The sequence below is a fragment of the Physeter macrocephalus genome, chromosome 5 (assembly GCF_002837175.3).
Source record: "Physeter macrocephalus isolate SW-GA chromosome 5, ASM283717v5, whole genome shotgun sequence".
NCBI lineage: Eukaryota > Metazoa > Chordata > Mammalia > Artiodactyla > Physeteridae > Physeter > Physeter macrocephalus.
Genome location: NC_041218.1, coordinates 70,332,555 through 70,348,844, shown reverse-complemented (window position 1 = coordinate 70,348,844; position 16,290 = coordinate 70,332,555). Strand labels below are relative to the sequence as shown.

Below are 16,290 nucleotides of genomic sequence, written 5' to 3'. Positions count from 1 at the left end.
TAATGAAAATACATTTAGCAAATAAAATCAATAGTTATTTGGTTATTGATTATTCAAAAATAGTTTTTTTTGGTAAGCATAGAAAAGAAAATACATTAGTGATCTACTATACAAAGATAACAGTAGGTGCTGTGGAAAATACAACAATGGACAAATTAATCCCTCAAATTAAGAAGTTCATAAAATAGGGGAGGATACAAAATAGCAGAGTTATTTGTGCCATTAGAGGCCAAGGAGTAATAAGGATTATGCAATAATTGTAGCTGGGAGGGCTGAATATGATTTCCTGAAGAAAATGACACATGCAGTTATTCTTGAAAGATGAAGAATATTTTGACAGTCACACAAAGACGAGATCAGAAAAGTGCTGAGGGTGTTCAAGATGCCCAGAGAATGGAGAGTACATGAGAAAAAAAAGAGGAAGATACATATTTTTTCATGTACTATTCATGTGTCACAAACTGTTACTCTTCCGATTTTATTTGTCATTTGAAAATGTAAAAACCATTCTTAGCTTGTTGGCTGTACAAAGCAGTTTGTGGGCTGGAGTTTGGCCTGTGATGTCAGTTTGCTGACCTGCACTAGATTGTGAATGATATAAGTGCAGAGTATCTTACACATAGATATCACACAGTGAATATTTTCTTGTTGTACCGAGGCAAAGAGGCCTTAATCCAGGACAGCAGGTATGAGATAGGAAAGGAAAAAATCAGGTGATTTGGTGAATTGATGGCAGTCAGTCGGAGACTCTTGCTGGGGGCCTGAGGGAGGGAAAAGGAATGATCAAAGGTACAATAGTCATATTACAAGATCAGAAACAGAAAGAAGAAGCATGGGCAGAAAACAATGAATTCATTTAACAGAGAGCATTTGGGTTTGAAGGTCATGTAGCAACGGAGTCATGGTTGGGGACTTGGGAGGTAGAATATGAAGTTTTGTCTATTAGAATAATGGGGGATATGGTCCTGCACAACCACTTCCATCTCTCAATGGCCAAAGAATATTCCAAGACCTCTTCCTCAAATAGTAGTGAGACTCGGTCGTCGTTGATAGCCTCCCTTTTAAACCAGACATATATTCAGATTTCAGATATACATTTACTTTGCAGGGAACAGAGGAAAGGGCAAAGTAACTCATCACAGTAACAAATAACATTCAGTTCTATGATGTGTCAGCAAATGATAATAACAGAGTGAGGAACAAATGTGTAGAATGAAATCTGTCAGATGCAGATTGGTTCCTCAAAGATCAGGGACAATGCTAATCTATGTCAGAATGAAACCATTCACAAAGGATAGACTGACCTGTTCCAGTTGGGACATCCAGTGCTGATTCACTCTGGCACCTTCATTGGACACCATCGCATTTCTTGCAAATTCAGTAATCTTCCAAGCTTCTAACTCGTTTGCTATGAAGCAGTAAAAATTAGTTTCAGAACACAAAGGCAAATGGTAAGACCAATAGAAAGCCCTTATTATTGGCAAAGAGATCCTGGTAGGTTTTGTTGCTGTTGACAGGGGTAATCTATATCCACTCAGGAGGCTTAATAGAGGGAGAATAAAGACAGATTGCAGCCACCTTCTAACTAGTGGTTTTAGTGCCATTTTTTCCTGCTTTCCTGTCTTTTCCTGACAATCCCTGGTTGTTTTGCTTTCCTGTTCACTTCCTTACGTTGCTCTCCTTTCAAACTTTGGAGGTTAATTTGTTCTTGGATTCTGTGACTTGTGGAGACAAATTATAGAAATCATTATTCCAAACATAATACAGCAGAAGTTCACTGGGTCTCACCACAGGCGAGCATGCTGCACGGGAGTGCTTGCCAATCCTAGCTCACTCTATTGACATAAAGACAGTTCTTCTCCCACGATTTCTGCCCCCAGATTGTGCTAGTTAGGTCATTAGGAATGCCAAATATATGTCATTAAATCCTCTGGAAGGTTTCTTGCTTTTATTCTATGTAAAGCATGTGGATTCCTTAGAATCTGAATATATTGGAAATCTCATGATAAAATCACTAACAGCCCCCAAAACCTAAACCATGATATTACTGTGCAGTTGCTAACCAGGACCCACATGCACTAGAATCTGGTTTTATTAAATGGATAAGTGACCTTCATGAGACATAAAAATTGTCAAATTCATAATTGTTTTAAAATGTAATACTGATAACTTTTATTTCAAAGAATTTGTATTTAATTCTGCCAACTTTTGCAGAGAGGGATAGTTTTCCTATAAGCACAGCTTATTTTCCACATGGTTGAAAGGTATGGGAATCTCCCTTAATCGAAAATCTCTCTTCACTAGTCTATTGTATTTCTGGAAATGTCAGTATTCAAGCCACTTAATACTTTAGTTCAATAACACTTTTTCTATTGAGTGAGGAAGAGCTCCTTCCACGCATTACCAAGGATATAATCAGGATTCTCTAGCAAATTACTTGGCCCATGGCCTAGGGCCGAGGTAATATCAATCTAAATAGAAAGAAGAGAAATCTAGGTGAATATTTAGTCTTGGCAAGTATCAATACCCAAAATGGCTAGGAGCACAGGGATATAAATGGAGAATGATGGAGCTTAGAGAAGGAAGAGTGTGCATGACATCAAACTGTTATTCACAGCGTTCTTTTCAGGCAGACTATAACCTTCTAATAGAGTGGACAGTAAAGTCACAAATTTCCATTTTATTCTTAAGCTAGTAGACAACCAGTTTATCTCATGGGTTGGAAGTGTTGCAGAGATTATATGGACTGACAACCTACAATAAAGCTTAGTCTACTCTGAGAGATGGAGTAGACTGCAAAGTAGAACTCTCTCTACGTTCATATGTAAATGCACTACTATTTCTTTCTACTCTTTCGGTGGAGGCTTAAGCACCGTACTACGTATCTGTGTACCTAAATGTGGAATGTAATATGAAACTATGTGTATTTTATATCTGTCTACCTTGAATATAAATACATAAACATGCATACACACAAATGTACGGTAAACATATGAGTGCACCTGTGTGTAAATTACATTGGAAATGTACCTCATTTTCTTTTCTCTTCATAGATTCACTTTCATCCTTTCCCTGCTTCAATTCTCAAAATATGTATATGAGCAATTTCCTCATATGGATGAGCAATATTTAGAAATCTTGGTTGTAAACTGGCTCTTAGGAACGAGGTGCACATTTTCAAAGAGAAATGCCTCCTTTTGAACTTAGGTTCTCAAATCTGCCTACATAAAGACATAGTTCATCATAAAACTGAAAGAAAACTGTTCTGTAGGACGTAATTACCATGTTCAGTAATATTTCAGGTGGGAACTGCTTTTAGCCTTTCAACTTGGGAAGCCAAGAGCATCTCTCTCTTTGCAGTGGGATGAGGAACCCCCTCTCACTTTCTATTCCACCCACCTGGCCTAGGCTGAAGGAAATCCAACTTTAATTTCAAGATATGGCTGGTTTTGTGTTTTCTGGTCTGGAACAAGGGCTCTAACCTGGAAGATTAGTTGAAGATGGTGAAGTATAGCGAGAGATTGGAAGTGAGAGACGTTGCAGGGCTCATCCTAGTGCCCAGTATGAGTTCCTTTCTTTCAATCACTCCTCAAGGCCTGTGTGCTTCCCTTCCTATTCCTAATACCTCTTGCTTATCATAGGAGCCTTTATTCCTGGCACTGTAATCTAACTCTCTGTGGAAGAGAACATGGTCCTATAGCTTCTCTCCTTCTCTGTCAAGGAAAGCTCAGTTCTGCTAAAGTTTTCTAAAAGTTCTTACTCCTTGATCTGGCAAGGCAACAAGGAAAGTTTTCCTATTCTATATATGTTTAGGTAGTAAAGGTGGAAATAAGTTCATACATAACTAATAAAATGGTGGGTCTTTGGTGAACAAAATTTAGATTCATCTGCATTGTGAGGAAAGTGAATAGTCAGGCTTGGACTTTCCAGAGCAGGGTGGTGATGAAAGGAGAGGAGTATAAGGACGGGAATAGTGTTGAGAAGACAATGGGGACTCTTGGAGGAGCATGGAAATGAGACTGGGGTATCAGATGCTACTAACAAGATATGTGACATTTCTCTTTCCTTCACATTCCCAGCCCTGTTATACACACCTGCCCCAAGGCAAGGCAAACCTTTCATTAGAATGAAGTGAGGGGAGACTCAAGGTAGTAGAAGAAAGAGAGAGGAAACATCTGCAGGATATGTTCTGGATTCCCTATTGCCATCTCTTTGAAGCATTCATTTTGGAAGGCTAATGATAAGAAAATACATTACTTTGAGCTATGCTAGTTGGAGGTTGCTTTTAGAAACACAGGTACCCAGTATGCTATGAAGTGCTTTCCTCATAGAAGTCAGTCCATAGGAAACACTGAGTGATAGAGCACATAGATCTGTAATAAGGTCACTGATATTGGGGGGTTTTGCGTCATATTTATATGTATTAAGAGCAAAAATTACTAGTGGGGAATAAGGTCTCTGAGCGATAACAAATCCCAGTGACTTAGCACAATAGATTTATTTCTCATTCACATCCTGGTTAAATAAGGGTCAATGGGAGCTTTCTATTCTACACTGATAGTCAGATAGCCAAGATCCTTCTGTCTTGTTTCTTTGCATACCCTAAGGCTTCAGCGTCCTCCACTGAATATCCTGTCTGGCAGTTGGAGGGGAACAGAGAGAGTGCAAAGGATCACACCAGTTCTCTACCCCTGCCCGGGGTGACACACATTATTTTTACTCACACTGCATCATTGAGAATCAGACACACAAACCCACTGAGGGGCAGTGGTGCTAGAAAATATGGTTTCTGCCAATGATAAAATTTATTAGTATGTCATAAGAAAAATAATCATTACTTATGCAAGTTATTAAATCTCATATATCTCTTTCCTCATTTATAAAAGGGAAACTATACAAATATCTACCTCTAGTATTGTTATAGATAATACATGAATTAATACATATAATGTGTTTAAAATATCCCCTAGAACATGATAAGCCCTTTTGTGTGTTTACAATCATTGCTATTATTATTATTATCATTAATCAGTCTCATCTTTGAGTAAAGTCAAGGAGGAACTCATTGCATTTCTAACCATTAGGTAAGTAGGCAATGACCCAAATTTAAATTGTATGAGATATTGTAAAATCTCATTTCTAGAAAATGTGGAGACTAGACATATAGAAAGACAGGTAGGGAAGGGGTCACTTAATCTGTCAGACAGAGTGAAGCTAATGTCGTCTTATATTTCATGGAAGCCTTGGTTATAATAATCTTTCAAAAGTTGTTATGAAACAGTGACTACAAAATGATGCAGAACATGTACAATTTACACAGAATTATTTTTATTTTAAGGGATGTACAAGTTTCCTGTATCAGCGAGTTCTTTCTATATCTTTCTTTCGCTTCTATTTAGTTGTGGGTTCTTTGAGGGATGTTTTTTGTTTGTTTGTTTGATTGATTGCATGCTTTTATCTATCAGAATATCCACAAAGATATACATAGTAGGGATTCAGTAAATTAGTGCTAAATAAATCCTTATTTTTAAAAAAATACACAATTTAAATGAAATCTTATCAAGTATAATCTTAATTTTTAGACTTTCCTAAATGGATTTAAAATAGAATACAATTGAACTGAATATGGACATGTCAAAATTCTGAAATTTTAAAATCACATTTTTCATTTTTAATGATAGTGGGTATGGTAGGTGGAAATAACATTCTTTTAGATCTTCAATTAATTTCAACATTTCATCCAAATAACAATAATAAGCATCATATTTTTTCTTGCTTTTGCATTGTATAGAAATGGAAGTTTTGATTGAAAAGATGATATACATTCTTAAGGATTTATTTTTGCTTCATACTAAAAAGCTGTATCTTCTTTTATTTTTTGTTTAAATTTTGAAAGAATTTAAACATATGAATGGAGAACTAGTCTTTTAAAATTCTGCATGCTAGTTTTTAAAGACTGCCATTTGAACATAAATTTTAAAAAAGTGTTAAAGTTGTGATTGCTAGAAAGATTAGAGAGACAGTTTAGTGTTTGTGACAATTTTAGAGCCATCATTTGTTACCTCCTCTAGAGAGATGATTTAATATCTACATGTTGCCAAATGTATAGATAAAAAGTGAAAATTTGGTCAGTCCTTCAGATGACTGGTTTCTATGATGCTGAACATCTGGATATATGCAAAATGTGTTGAACAAAAATATGGAGGTCCAGCCAGTTTATCAATTTTATTCTCATTGATTTGACATTTTTAGATATACTTAGTCATTTATGTTTTGGTATTAAGTGGACAAAGGACAGATTAGAAAAAAATACTCAATAAAGACTATCAATCTCTATTCACTGAATTAGCAATATCATCAATTTTATCATCACTTTGATTTGTTGCTATAGGAAGTGAATGAAATTGTGATGACAAAAATGATGATGTCATCATCAATGCATTCAATGAGGGTATATTCTTTGTTATTTCACCAGCTATTAAATTTTCCATTTAGACTTTACTTTGACAGTTCGAGTCTGTTACTAATATTTTGATTGCTTAGTTCAGTTACTTTTTTGAAATCATTTATCAATCATGCTTATCTGTTGGAAAGAGATAGAACAAATTTTTAAAGGATTCACTTATACCTGGTACTGATATTTTCAAATTCAGAGTGACAATAGTTTTCATTCAAAAATTGACTAGTTCAGTGTTTTGTAGTGTCAGATTTCGTGCAAAAGGCAGTAAGCAGTAGCTCCAATGCAAGAAATTTAACACCATCATTTAATAATGTGTGTTGAGCTCCTTAATGTCCTTTACTTATTGGAAATTACCAAATACATGTCATCTGGGGCTCACAGAATAGTTGGTCCCAGTCACCTCCATCTCTGAAGGAGAAATAAAACTCCAAGAGGGGAAGGAATGCATCAAATAAATCACTGTTGAGAGAGAGAGACAAAATTTTAAAAAGCTTTCTTTCCTTTAATGAAACTTTTTTCCCCTCTCCCTTTTAATTTCATTTTTATTACTTATAAAATAAAGAATTTGAACTAAGTAACCTCATAAACTCCTTGCAGTTCTCATGTTCCATAGTTACCACACAATATGTTAAATGTTCCATCAAGTGTTACTAACATGCCTTTCTTGGTGCAAACACCAACATTTTGCAACTATGCCTGAACATTTTTTCCTTCACAGCTCGAAGGTTTTCCAAATTATGAGTGAAGGCAACATCATCACCCCCAGGATGCCCCAAGACGTCCTGTCCACTACTGAAGATTAAATAGCTATCATATAGCTGTAAAAATTCCTTGTAGACTTCGTTTGTGTCTCAGATTAACCTAAAGAATTATTTCTCTCCATTTGATAGGTGACAAGAAATGACAAGAGACTTATTTAGATATACTTTAGATGTATAGTACATATAGAATCTGTTAGCTTCTAAATTACAAGTTTACTCTGCTTACAAATTTGTCCTCATTCTGAAAAGTTTCTTGGAAGTAACCTCTGTTCTTATACACACTAAAAATATCTTTTAATATAACTCTCGTGTATATAAATTGGATTTCATCAAAATTAAAACCCAGTGTTCTTCATTAGGTACTGTAAAAAAAAAATGAAAAGTCAAACCGCAGACTGGGAGGAAATATTTGTGTGCAGAATATATAAAGATATCTCAAAACTCAATAATAAAAAAACAACCCAATTAAACTGTGGGCACTAATTTTGAATAGACAAAGAAGACATATAAATGGCAAATAAGCACATGGAGAGGTAATCATTGTCATTCGCTATTGCAGAGAAGCAAATTAAAATTTCAAAGTGATAATAATACACACCTATTATCATATATGTTATATATGAATGTTATCATATAAATAAATAAAATTAATAATGTCAAGTGCTGTCAGAGATGTGTAGCAAATTTAACTCTCATATACTGCTGGTGGTAATATAAAATGGCACGGTCAGTTTGGAAAACGTTTTGACAGTTTTTGACAACCTAATGTAAACATCCCATACAGTTCAGTAATCTCACTCCTGAGTATGTGCCAAAGTGAAATGAAACTTATGTTCACATGAAAACTATACTAGAAAATTTATAGATGCTTTATTTGTAATTGCCAAATACTGGAAACACTTGAAATGTTCAACTACTAAGTGGATCAAAACAAAACAAAACAAAAACTGTGGTACATCCATACAAATGCAATACTACTCAGCAAAAAAGGGAACAAACTACTGATAAACACAGCAAAATGGAGGAATCTGTGATGCATTATGCTAAGTGAAAGAAACCAAATCAGTGGATACTAGGGACTGAGAATGAGGTCAAGGAGAATTGACCACAGTATTAATTTTCTACTGCTTTGTAACACATCCGTGACTTCTCTCACAGCTTCTGTAGGTCAGAAATCAGTGCACAGCTTAGATCAGTGCTTCTGGCTCAAGGTCTTTCATGAGGCTGTAGATAAGCAGTTAAGCTGTCTTCTGGCTGTAGTGTTATCTGAAGACTCAAGTGGGGGTGGATCGGCTTCCAAACTCACGTACATGGTTGTTGGTGGGATTCAGTTTCTTGTGGAGTTTGGGTTGAGGAGCTTAGTTCCTTGCTAACTGGTTAATCTGAGGCCTCTCCTAGTTCCCTGTCATATGTGCTTCTCCAAAGGGCAGTTCACAACACAGCAGGTGACTTTGCTCAGACAGAGTATATGAGAGTACAAGAGATAGCACCTAAGACATAAGCCACAGTCTTTTTATAACCTAATATCAGAAGTGACATCCCATCACCTTTGCCAAAATTACATTTACTAGAAGGGAGTCATTAAATCCAGCCCACACCCAAGGAGTGGATTTATATAGGGGGTTGAACACCAGTAGGCAAGAATCACTGGGTGCCATCTTAGAGGCCACCTCCTATAGGAATCCTCTGGATCCCATGGATTCTTATTTCTCTCACATTCAAAACACACTCACCTCTCCCAAGGTCCTAAACATTTCATCCCATCACATTATCAGTTCAAAGTCCAGAATCTCATCATCTGAATCTGGGAGCCATGGTAGAGTCAGCCTGCCATACACAAAGTAGAACAGGGAACTTTTGGGGGTGATCAACACTGTTCCATATCTTATCTTGATTGTGACAGTGATTACACGTGGTGTTTGTTTGGTAAAAACTCGTAGAACTAAATATCAAAAGGGATGGATTTCACTGTATGTAAGTTGTACCTTAATTTACAAAAAATAGAAACAAGTTAACAAACTCAAGAATATAACATACATACAAACACACATATTACATTAAATTTTGGCCAAACCAATGGAATGATTGGTCAATGTATTAATAAAATATATTTAAAGAAATCTATATTTTGGCACTGGGAAGTAGCATTATTATTTCTGATATCATTAAAAAGCCATAATAACATCATATGCTTAGAAAATCAATAATTTTTTCTTAAAGGAAAAGAAAATTATTATTGTTGACAACTTATAATTTTATTAATATTTTTTCACAGAAAGAAGTTTATTGTGATAATATCAATTTTTTCTCTTTAACATTTGGTTTTCTTCCTTAGAACAGACAACTCATCAATTCAAGTATTAGGGAAGATGAACATATATATAAATGTACTATTAACTTTTTCTCATTTTATTTACTAAAAAACTGTGGGGAGAATTTTCTATAAAATGTATTTTTATAACCACCTTTGAAAATAATTTACTTCAAGTAAACTGAATATAGACTGTGAAAAAAAAATTCTATATTTCTTCTTGTTTTTCCCAATTCTGAAAAGTGACAGAGGTAAGGCAGTGGGATCCAGTTACTGCACCCTGTTTATACAGCTGTACTTCATTGAATGAAGGCTTGTGTTACACACAGTTTGTGATAGGAAGTAAATGCTTTTAAAACAACTATAGAGACAGGTCTTTAACCTCCACCCTCGTGGATTCTTTGTTCCACCATTTAGCTTCTGTGGCGATTACAAGGAGGTAGTTCCAATGCATATTATTACCCTCTAATTAAACCCCATCTGATTAGCTCATCCACTTGTGAAATCATAACATGGATACATTATGATGAATTTTTTAAAACAAATCCTGAAAGGTCCAACAAAGTAGTGTTTTTATTTGTAATGAAGTTTTTATGTGACAAATTCTGAAGTGTTCAGTAATGGGTATGTTCTAAAGAGAAAATGGTGTTTAGATTACTTCAGATGTTCAATCTGTAAGAAGTTTTAAAAGATTTAGGAGATTCATCAAATTTATTACCTCTTAATAATATTCCACACAACATCCGAAGATTTCAAGTGCCAAGGGATTCTTTGTATCTCTCTTATTTATAGCTATATAGGCTAGTCAGTAAACCAGAGATTTAGGTTCTAGGTTATTTCAGAGATTATGCTTGGCAAGTTAAAGATCATTATGGTGAAGTAGTTCTCATTTGTGTAAGAACAAGTTCCTTCATTGTTCAGGTAGAAATACAGGGTCATTACTAGGAATGATTAAAATGATTAAAATGTGAAACCAGTCAGGATCTAAGTTAGATATAAACTGATGGTTTGTGAAAATACTTGCTCCACTTGAAAATATATGACTTTAATAGAAATGACTTCTGATAGAGCTATGTATTCATAATCCTGTTCATAATCTCATTCTCACAGAACTAAACTATGAATATATGGCAGCTGCAGAGACCAATAACTCAATATTTCCGCTTTTAGGTTCACTGTTCAGTTCCCATGCATCCAAGCCTAAAAAATTTAAAATTTCTAATCTATACTGGCAGGGATACAATTATCACATCATATGTTTAATTCTATCTCGTGTATTTGTAGCAAAGGATAAAATGTAAGTTAGTTTAGCTAAGAGCATACTTTCTTTTACTAAAACAGAATATATGGCATTTTGATCTGTAATTCCGGTAGGAAATGAAAAATGAGGGCAGAATGAAAAATGTGGGCCTGTTTTCTTAAATTCCATATACTTAGGTGGTTATTATAGTGGCACATTTGCTGTAGAAAAGGCAAGCAACTATCCTTTAGGTATATATGGATCTCAAGACAGTATGAGGACAATTTACATAATGTTCAGTGAAAATTAACAATTTGCATTTTCTTTTTTATTTTGAGGACAAACCTCAATTATGTGGGACAATTTTAGAAATGGTATACTGTTTTGGTGAGGTATGGGAAGAACTATATGTAACTATTAGTTATGAATACATATCTGTAAATAAAACTGAAACCTTAAATCTTAGGGCCAGATGTTATTCTGCTTTGCCTCTTATTCCAATAGACAGATTTTGAAATTTCTTAAAAAGCCATTAGGGAAGAATATTATGAAATATTTCATTCCAAAATTTATACACCAATTTCTCCCATCAGAGTACTCTTCTTTAATTAGAAATATGTTATTACATGCTGAAAAATTATCACAAGGCATTGACTGTATTTGTTACAACATTACCAGTTAGCTTTTATGACTTGTCCTATTGTAATATGTTAGGAAAGTGTAAAGTTTGGAAGTCATTTCAGTTTGCTGAAGGCATTTAATTATATCATATACACCATACATATTTATTGGCTATGTTTCAATTTTTTTATTTCTTTGTAATTTATACCCTCTCTGCTTCCAAATATGATTTGAGGCAGCTCATTTTAATTATAATTATATTGGCTAGCTTTTTCAGAGATGTTCGAGGTTTTTCTTCCTCACTCAACAGAGCAGCATACATAACTGAAAATGAAAGTTGCTTTGTTCTTATTGTCATGGCTCATTTCAAATTGTGTGTTTTGCAGAGGTTAATATTATGTGGGCTGCACACCAAACACACCACAGTTCAGAAGACTATAACTTATCCACAGCGCTGAGACAATCTGTCTTCCAACTGTACACTTCCTGGGTAAGTTTATGAAATTGAATAAAGGTGATAATATAATTTCATTTAGTCGCAACTGTTTCTGTTTCCTCCAAGTAAATGAATAGAAGCTGTTTTACAAAAAATGCTTCTTTCTCCTCTGTAAGGCCAGACACTAAAGTGTTTCTTTCTCCTCTGTGAAGCCAGACACACATGAAAGAAGTGTTTTTTTCCAATGGTAGTCTTTTACTTGAGCCCCCAAAACTCACGGTGAGAAAGTGGCTGGCTGTTCTTTATTTACTGTCAGCTACGGGGTGTGATATATAGACAATGTATCTCAATTCAAATATATGCAAAGATTTCATTAGAAACTTTTAAAAACAGTTTTTAAAAAATCAGTTCCCATTTCTGCATGCTTGAGTAAAATCTAATTAAATCCTTTGCTTTTTATCTATATATTAGCATAGTTAATTCAATGCTCAACAGAAAGTTTGGCTCTAAAGTATTTTAACATAAGGAAATGACAAGACTAATGAATACCAGAAATTGCCTCTAGTTCTAAGATTCTTCTGATCCTCTGGGCAAATCTGATCCACTTGGTATCAGACCTCATCTGTGATTGTCCCTCTTTAGCTCTTCTGAGCTGTCTAAAGTACTGCTGCTGAAATGCACCTTGAGCTAGAAAGTCAGAGTTATCAATGTATAAGTGCATTCATCAGTAGCTGTTTACTAATGATAAATTATAAGGATAATAATACAAATGTTAATCTGTATGGTTCTTAATAGTTTGCATGTATAATACTTCTACTGGATATGATTATTGAATATTTTCTATGTGCCAGACAATCATCTAAGACCTCTTTATGTATTAATTCATTTGTTCTTCATGACAACTTCAAGGCATAGGTACTAGTATAACTCTCATTTCAAAATGATAACTGAGTCCATAGTTCAGTCACAAAACTAGTAAAGGGAGGAATAGAATTTGAACTCATTCAACCTGGCTGCAAAGATCTTAACCGCTACACTATGTACCTCTGTATTGTTTTTCACTTATGTCATCTCTTTTGATCCCTGCCCCCCATGCTATGCTAGATCAAGTATTACCATTATCAGGTACCAGTAGGTCAATGAGGTTAATTACACAACCAGTAAGTGACAGAGTCCCATATTTGAAATCAGATTCCTCATAATCAATAGATATACTGGCATGTGTTCTGACTCAAACAGGAGCATAGGCCATACAAATGGATAAGCCAGTGATGGCACTAATACATCTGCTGAAAAGGATAGTGAAGGAAATCCACCCCCTGCTCCCCACACCATACACCTGTGTTACAGCTTATATTAATTTCCTAGGCCTGTTGCAAAGTACCACAAACTGGGTGGTTTAGAACAACAGAATTGTATTGTCTCACAGTTCTGGAGGCCAGAAGGTTGAAACCAATGCTGGCAGGGTCATGGTCCCTCTGAAGACTCTGGGGGAGCAGCTGTTCAAGTCCTTTCTCCTAGCTTCTCCAATCTTCATTCCCCATGGGAGTCTGATCTTCACATGGGGGTCTCCCTGTGTCTGTGTTCAAATTTCTCTTTTTTTTATAAGGACACTAGTCATATTGGATTAGGAGCCCACCCTACTCCCTTATGACCACATCTTAACTGATCACATCTGCAATGATCCTATTTCCAAATAAGGTCACATGCTGAGGTATTAGGAAATAGGATTTCGACACATGAACTTTAGAGTGACATGATTCAATGTATAACACAGCTCTAAGCAATATAGATGGAAAAGATAGATAGATAGATAGATAGATAATTTCCCCCTCACATCTTCTATAGCCAGCTTGTGCTGGAAATTTAGATGGTTAAAAGTAGAGGAAAAGACTACCTATTACACAGCTGTATATACCTCAAGACTGGTCCAGTGAATGGAGGGAAGGACAGACTCCTGACTGGGGAGGAGAATACTGTCCACCCTCCCTTCTTAAGGAATAGCTGCATTAATACAAATTTCTATTATCCTATACAAAATAGGCTGACTATATGACTGCTTAAAATAATAATCTCAGAAATATTTATTCTCTCCTGATTTATATATTACTCTTTACATAAGGATAACTCAAACCACCAGTAGTTACATTTTGGGGGAGAAAGTCTCCAAGGGATGTAGCTATGTTGGACGTTGCTCCAGGGAAATCAGTGTCGTTAATGAGTTAATTATCTGAGGAATGATCAAAGGAAAATTTTCTATGTGAGCATCAGAGATTTCAGAAGTAGAAGAAACCTGGGAGATACCATATTTAAATCATCTATTTTTAAAGCTACAAAATGAATCTCAGGGGAGCCCACCCATCATCCAGTATTGAACATTGTTGGTTGGAACAGTCCAGACATCTGACTCCCATCTTTATCCCGGTCTAGCTTGTGTCCTTTCCCCTATTATATCAATGCATCCAGAGATACAGATTAGTGAAAGTTGAAGTGAAATGCAGGTTCACACCTATTTATTGCCAGACTAAATTCCCTTTATAACCTCTTATCAGTTTGCCAAAGACACAGAAAATATGCTGAATAAGTAAATGAGCATTGGGAATGCATTACAGCTGTTAATTTTGGGTGGAGATGGGGAGGAAGAGAGGATTTCCAGTATGAGACATGAAAGGTAGGGATTGTCAATCAGCCTGGATTCTTGGTTAATATTTGTAAGTGTACCAGAAGATAACTTGGATGGTTTCAGGATCTGTGATGGTTGCCAGTCTGTGATACGTCTTTCTAGACATTAAAATCAGAGTTGTCAGGTCTCTTCATTTTCTTTGAATCTTTTGTAAGATTCTTTTCATCGATACAGCTATATAAGGCATATAATTTGGTAGCTACTAAGGTAACAGTGTATTTTAGAACAAATAATAAATGGGTCATGTCTTTGGAGAGAAAATTGATTTGTGAAATGAAAAGCAAAATTAAGCTCAGAGTGCTTTTCTTTGACATTACTATGAAAATTAGGGTGGCAGGTGTGTCATTTAAAGTAGTTAAAGATGAGAATTTATAACCATACTTTTTGCATTTTTAAAATCCAGTTTTAGGTGATTTACCATTACTTATCCCCAAAGAGCTACAATTAGTGGAGTACCTTTTTTTCCCCAAATTATTGATTTATTTTGTATTGAAGTGTAGTCAATGTACAATACTATATGTTACAGGTATACAAAATAGTGATTCACAATTTTTAAAGGTTATACTTCATTTATAGTTATTATAAAATATTGGCTATATTCCCTGTATTTGTTGGGGAAGCTAGTAAAGTAGTCTTGTTCAGGCTTCAGAGGCCACACTAGGCCTCTCTCTGACCTGACAATGACACTAAAGCTGGCTGCATGCCAAACTGCTGAGCTACACCCAGGCCAAAGGGGTGGCGCCAGCACACATTGTAAACCACTAGATAAGATAGAGAGTAAGTCCTGGGACTTCTTGCACCTTGAGGTTCTGGCCAGTCCCTGGGGATCAAGAACATTCCAAGACTTATGAGTTAAGACCAAGGCATTTATGACAATAACCAGAGCTGCAAACTTGCATGTAGGCTGATTGTTATCAGCCTGTGGCCTGGTGCTAAAAACTGGGCTCCTTCGAGTGGCAAACTGAAGTCTCACCTGTGGGGTGGATGTACCACCCGGGACCCTTCCCAACTGGGACTCCAGCTTGCTGTTTGAATCTGGATATAGGTGTCTGCCCAATCTGGTGATATATACTCTGTTATGTCTCTCTAATACTTTTATTCATCCCCTTCTAATGACTGTATATTGAAATTAAGTTAAATAATCTTCTATTAATAAGTAATTAAATCTGCTCATTTGTGCGAGATGAGTGGTTATTTTGCCAGTGAATCCAATGAACCTTGAAACAGAAAGCAGGCTTTCAGCAAAACAGTATTGTACAATATATCCTTGTCTGTTTTGTACATTATAGTTTATACCTCTTAATCCCCATCCCTATATTGCCCCTTTTGGTAGTGCCTTTTTAAGTGAGGCTTATTCATTATATAATTAAATGTATGGTTTTGCTTGCTACTTCAGTCTCTTATTATACATCTTAATTAATATAATGATAGTCTTAAACATGATAGTCTCTCCACTTTGCAAATAATAAAATGTGTCTAGACCCATGAATATTATGTAATATATAATAGGGTCAGGGTTAACATCTCATTTTCTTCCAACTTTATAAATAAAATATCTGAATGCTAAAGCTTTATGTTCAAAACATAGTTATAGGGGCTTCCCTGGTGGCGCAGTGGTTGAGAGTCCGCCTGCCGATGCAGGAGACACGGGTTCGTGCCCCGGTCCGGGAAGATCCCACATGCCGCAGAGCGGCTGGGCCCGTGAGCCATGGCCGCTGAGCCTGCGCGTCCGGAGCCTGTGCTCCGCAACGCGAGAGGCCACAACAGTGAGAGGCCCG

The 16,290-nt window shown here is 35.8% G+C and overlaps 1 protein-coding gene across 1 annotated transcript in view; it reads left to right on the top strand.

The window, feature by feature from the left end:
* Positions 1–16,290, top strand: part of AGMO (alkylglycerol monooxygenase) — a 348,225-nt gene that overhangs the window by 93,439 nt on the left and 238,496 nt on the right. The window contains exon 4 of the mRNA XM_007110783.2: positions 11,780–11,883. Within this exon, the coding sequence (XP_007110845.1) occupies positions 11,780–11,883 (104 nt within the window). The remainder of the gene's footprint in view (positions 1–11,779; positions 11,884–16,290) is intronic.